This window comes from Mauremys reevesii, linkage group 2 (assembly GCF_016161935.1).
Source record: "Mauremys reevesii isolate NIE-2019 linkage group 2, ASM1616193v1, whole genome shotgun sequence".
NCBI classification, from domain to species: Eukaryota; Metazoa; Chordata; order Testudines; family Geoemydidae; genus Mauremys; species Mauremys reevesii.
In genome coordinates this window covers 266,260,608-266,266,607 of record NC_052624.1, presented here as the reverse complement: position 1 = coordinate 266,266,607, position 6,000 = coordinate 266,260,608, and the positions used below count along the sequence as shown (strand labels likewise).

The following is a 6,000-nucleotide window of genomic DNA, read 5'->3' as shown; positions in this document are numbered from 1 at the left end:
TAAGCCCCATCACAGACCTTCATGCAATCTGAGATCTTTGAAAGTCTCTGTGTGGAAGTGGTTTGCCCTCTAAAATGTAATGCTGTCTGGAGGGGTTCATGACCATGAGTGCCAAGCACAGGGTAGACTGTCAGAAAGCAGGGCAGATGTACCAAACTGGTTGTATGTTCTGTAATTAGATTTCACCAGCCCAGTCTTACAGACAGCCCCCCTGCCACCCAGGCAAGCTGGACTATGTGATAGATGGTCACTTTTCACCTAAAATCACAATATTCTGGTTACTCCCAGTCCCAAAGGACCAGTCACTTACCCCAGATCATTTGTACGCAGACCTCAAACCAAAGACACGCCTCTCGCCAATCCTATAATAAACTAACTAAGACATTGTTAAGAAAAGAAATGAGAGTTATTTACAAGGTTAAAACAGGAAACACACACAAATGAGTTAGTGTAAGATTTAAAAGGGCAATAGATGCTTTTATAATAAGCAGCTCTATATGTCCTTGAAGGCTGACTCATTCCAAGCAGCATGGGGATCTCTTGCCTATGCTGAGGAATCTTTGCCCCTCATAGTGCAGACAGCATAAAGACCCAGTTTCTCCTCAGGGGATTTTTATCCTCCCGCTCAACCCAGAATCTAAGCTGATGGGATAAATTTGTGCACAGACTGCCCCTTAGGGCAGGAATGTAGTCAAGAAGGTCTCTGTCTTTTGATGCAACACAGTGCCGCTCCTGTTTGGTGAGTTACACAGTGATGGAGGTTTACAGTGCAAACACTCAATATAATAACTGTATGCCATGGGATACAGATATTATACGTAGGTTTAGTATATGCAGCATCCTACAAGCTTTCCATAAGGGTTAAACACTAAACAGCTTCTTAAAACACTAATATCTACGTTAACAATACTAACCCACAGGTGAGCCAGACAGGTTTCCCGCTATGCAGCTGTCAGTGTTCAGTGAGGCCCTGGGCTTTGGCATAAGCTGGCACCTGGTCTGCCAGTCACACCCATCACAGACCCTCTTGCAATCTGAGATCCACTTGGAAAGGCTCTGTTAGGAAACGGTTTGCCCTTGTGACTTAGCTCCAAAGGCTACAAATAGCGTAGGGTGATTTATGAAATAGTTGAATTATTTGAAGGAAATCAAAAAGTGTTCTCATACCATCTAGAGTATGAAGTTTGCCTCCCAGCAGATGAACGAGGCTTAGGAAAACACACCAGTAAATTGGTTCAGGTGAAAGTCAGCAATTACTTCTGGTCTGACCTTTGGGTGAGGCATTAGCGTCACTCTGTCCTTAGCACAGAGAGGGCCAGCTATGAGTCTCACTCACCCTCTGTATTGAGGTAATTACCCAAAGAAAGTGGTCTTAATTGACAGCTGGTTCAAAGAATGCAGTGATATTGGTTCAAAGAGAGAAGGAAACATGTGAGTTAACCCTTGCAGAAATTTAGATACTTTAGGGTGTGAGAATACAGTGCAATTTTCTGTAGGTGCATGACAGACTGATATTGTGGCCAAATGAACCATCAGTGAACTAAGTGAGGATTCAGGTTGTTTTAAAGACAAGAGATAGCCCAGCATGTCAGGAATGGAAGTCTGCAACCGACGATGATGGCGCTGAACAGCCCACTGTGAAAAACATTTGCATTTAAAGTGATATGTTAGTCTAGTAGCGGCGTTCCTGCTCTGAATCAAAATGTCCCAAACCTCTGCCAAACAGCTTCTGTCCACAAAGGCCAACCAACAAGCAACCAAGCTGTTAGATACAGAGACAACTGGTCTGGGGGAAGGACTAGACCGTGAAGGGCTGTTTGCATGGGGGTGGCTGAACTGATAGATTCCTCAGCTCAGAGAACATAGCCAACCTGGTGCTGTGAGTATCAGTCAGGCTTTGTCTTGTCTCACCTTCCTGAGGACTCCAGGAATTAGTGGGAATGGTGGGAAGGCAGACAGCAGATGACTGCTCCAGTGAATCAGGAAAGCAACCAACATGGAGCCTGGAGAACGGAACATGATACTTTCTTCTTGCTACTAGCAAAGAGATCTATGAGGGGGAAAACCCCTCTCCTGAAACACCTGAGGAAGAAGCATGTCCTTCAGAGCCCATCCTTTCTGCTGAGGTGGGTCACTGGATTGTTCTGCATGAGAAACCTTAATTCTGTCTGGCATTTCCTAACTTCTGAATTGTTGGCTTTTCCACCTTAATGTTATTTATATGTAATTTTCTAATTAAAGAAAAAAAACAGGGAAAAGCCAGAAATCCCTCTACATGGAAACACTGTGATCCCCAACATGCATCAGCAGCAGGTTTTGGACCGTTAGAGCCACAGCACAAACCTCTACCACCTGATCTAATGGAATAACTGGTAGCGATAGTAAGTTATCTTCTATGTGGATCAGCCACTAAAGAAGGGATGAGATACACATTCTGTCAGTGGGTTTCACACCTATTGGCTGAGAGCAGAGGAATATAGAGATTGCAAAGTCCGGGTTCTGAAGGGGAATGTTTTCTAGTGGTTATCTGCCCCCAGGCCTCCAGCCTGCCTCAGTTTCTTTCTATTCCTATCTGATCGCCCTCCAGCTCCTGCTCTGGATCCAGTTCTCTGACCTTGTTCCAGCCCTGTTGCTGATCTGCTCCAGTCCTGCCTCTGCCTTCTGACCCCCACTCTTGGGACCCTCGGACGCTGATCACTCGGCTTTGACTTTTGCCTTGTATCTGGACTCCAGCTACAGTACTGATTTGGCTCTGATCTCAGTTCTAACCCTGACCTGTCCCTGGGCCTGGTCCCGACCCTACATCGGGTGCCAACCTCTGCTCCAACCTCTAGGCCTGACTCCTGGGGACCAGTGCCTGACACACTGTGACTCAGACACCTCTCTGAGTCACAATTCTGTTCCTGCTTCTTCCTTGCTCTGTCAACTGGCTAGAAACTTGCTGCTGGCCTATACCAGCAGCTAGTTACAACACCTCTGTGCCAGCTCAGCTGCTCTGACCAACAAGGGGTTGGTCCTGTGCCCACTGAAGTCAATGGCAAACCTCTTGTTGATTTCAATGCTGCAGGAACAGGCTTCAGCCAGTCAAGAGTCTGTCCACCTCTTGCTCCTTCCTGCCCACCTCCACCAGGAAGGAAAAAGCAGTAGGGTGACCTGATAGCAAGTGTGAAAAATCGGGACGGGATGGAGGGATAATAGGGACCTATATAAGAAAAAGCCCCAAGTATCAGGACTGTCCCTAGGGTGACATCTGGTCACCCTAAAAAGCAGACACATAGCACCTGCTCATTGCTATATACCTAGACCCAAGGCCTGGTAGCCAGTACATGGGTGCCAGAAGAATTCTTACTCCCCCGTGTCGGCACATAATCAAAATCATACTCTAGTCTTAAAATCAAGGGAGGTGAGCACTTAGCACCTTGAAGGATCAGACCTATTGTCCGATACTTAAACAGAAGGTTCTGCTTAAAGAATCAGCGTGTTGCCTTCCAGACTATTATAAGACAGTAGAAACTGTTCATCTGAGCTTTTTTATTAAAATAATTTTATTTATGCATAACAAAATTAGCTCAGTTAAATCATCATAATTCAAAGGTTCATAGACACAGCAAGGCTTATTAGGAGAAACAGGATTTGCCCATCAGTGTAATACAGAGTTAAGTACACAGTAAAATAAAAACTAGCAGCGTCAGAGGAATACATTAAAAATGCCAGGCAAGCATGCACCATACTGGGTTAGGGCCTTTTAAACACAATGCAGAATGTCCTCAACTCCCATTGTGGTCAGTGGATACTGAGGGTGTGCAGCACCTGGCAGCATCACTTCCTTATCCTGTTAATGACTAACTAACGCAAACTCCATCTATTTCTTTGTCATATTAAAAACACAAAGGTAAAATACACCACGTGAAGGCCCCAGTCCAGCAGAGCACCTAAGCACACGTTTAATTTTAACAGTCCTGCTCACACACTTAAAGTTATTTTGTTAATGTTTACAACATACTTAGAATGTGAAAGCCACAAGAAATACTAAATCTTGTTGTCATCATGTTCATGGAGTTTAATCCCTTTTACACGCAAAACGTTTGCTATTTGGAAGTTTGATTTATCTTCATTTTTTAAAATGACTTCAGTGCCTGCCAGACGGACAGCCCCAGAGAACCAACGTCCTCTGTAGGGCCACAGAACAGGCCAAGCACCAGCAGTGACAATGCAAGCTTTCCCCACACTGTCTTGTTAATGTGCTTCATATCCTCACATAAAAGGATCAACTTACATTAAAGAGAGGAGAGCACATTTCAGGCTCTTTGCCCATTCAATCTCAACTGTGTGGCAACACTGCATCCAGATGATTCATTTGTATTACTATGTTAAAGTGTCCAAAAACATGCTAGGTGCTTTCCTGAACGCACAGGAATAGCTAGTCCCTTAACCAGAGAGCTTACATTCTAATTCTTACTCCTGCGGCTTTAGAATGGTGGAATGAATTATCTGCAAGGTCAGATCTACTACATGTCTGCCTAACCAACTATCAGCCCATGGGGATTTTTATGGCTGTTAATTATTTATATTCATGGATTAAAGGCAAGAAGGGAACATTAGACCATTCTAGTCTGACCTCCTGTATGAAAATGTATTAAATGTTCTGTGTTTTGGACTGGGACTTCAGTGCGGCCAGGATTTTACCCCTTGTTTTTTAAATCCCCCAGCCTGCACCTTCTCTTTGTTTCCTTTCTCATTCTCTCTGTTCATCTGGCAGATAGAGCAAATCCTCTTCTCAATACAATGTTCCCACTACTTATGCAAGAGCCCTTTCTCTCTAGTGGACACTCTTTCCTGCATCTCTCTCCTTCACTAACTCTCCATCAGTTTTCAAACCACATCTGAAAATAGATTTTTTTTCTCCTTTTCCTATACCTCCTCATTCCTCTCTCCCGCTTTGGTTATTTACGTGAGGGCAATATCTTGAGATTTTTGGAGCATAATACAATTATTTTAGATACTTAAAAATGTGTATATGACAACAAAGGAGAGAATTTCACCTTTGATCTGCATGAACAAACTATCTTTAAAAAATCATGTACATCAATATACAATCATGAAAAAACATTAAAATCATCAGTTACAACATTATGCAAAGAACACGCAGGGCGTACTTCCTAGTTCTCATGTTTATGGATAACATTTCTCTCTCAATATTTGGTAATTTAGATATAATATTAATTAATATTTACTATTTATAACACAGTTTTTGTGCAATATCAAAGAATGTATTTTCACATTTAATAACGGACACAGAATCAAACTTTAAAATATTTAATAAAGTTCTGGCAGTTCCTTAATGATAATGCACATCATGGTTGCTTCTGAATAAGCAGCCAAAGGAGTAGAGTGTTAAAATATTTTGAGTCAGTTTCATTTTCCTGGAATGAATGGTTATGTCTATTTTTATAATTGGCAGAATATGTTTCAGGTTCATTAATTGTGAAGTCAAATTTTTATTTTTAACTGCAGTACTTGTGTATGATTAGCTACAAGGAGAGGTGTAATTGTCTAAGATCCTACAACAATCTTACGACTGATTGCACCAGGCAAAGTGTAAATGAAAAGCACCAAGAAGATCATCAGAATAATCAGAATCAGCGCAATGATGATGTACTTCTTGTAATTTCTCCAGATGAGGTGATACAAACACTTGAAAGGATTTACAAACCAGGAGAAGGAAGTGTCTGGGCGGCTGAAGGGAAGAAAAGAGAGAAAAGATTGGTAAGGCAAGATCTAGACATTTCCAAAAGATATTACATTACAAAACTCATGCTGTGTAAAAAATATCACTTACAAAAGGACCTTTTAAGACCTTGGAATCCACTAAAAGTTCTTAATACTCAGAGCACTTCTGAAAGTGCTAAGCACCTTTGGATCACTCAACAGTCCATCATGAATGGTGCAGAGAAAGTGAATAGGAGGATGCATTATTTACCTCTTGACATAACACAAGAA

At 42.3% G+C, this 6,000-nt stretch overlaps 1 protein-coding gene across 1 annotated transcript in view; it reads right to left on the bottom strand.

The window, feature by feature from the left end:
- Positions 1 to 3,573: 3,573 nt before the first annotated feature.
- The window catches only part of FER1L6 (fer-1 like family member 6), a 109,084-nt gene continuing 106,657 nt past the window's right edge, over positions 3,574 to 6,000 (bottom strand). The window contains exon 41 of the mRNA XM_039527810.1: positions 3,574 to 5,737. Within this exon, the coding sequence (XP_039383744.1) occupies positions 5,554 to 5,737 (184 nt within the window). The 3' untranslated portion in view covers positions 3,574 to 5,553. The remainder of the gene's footprint in view (positions 5,738 to 6,000) is intronic.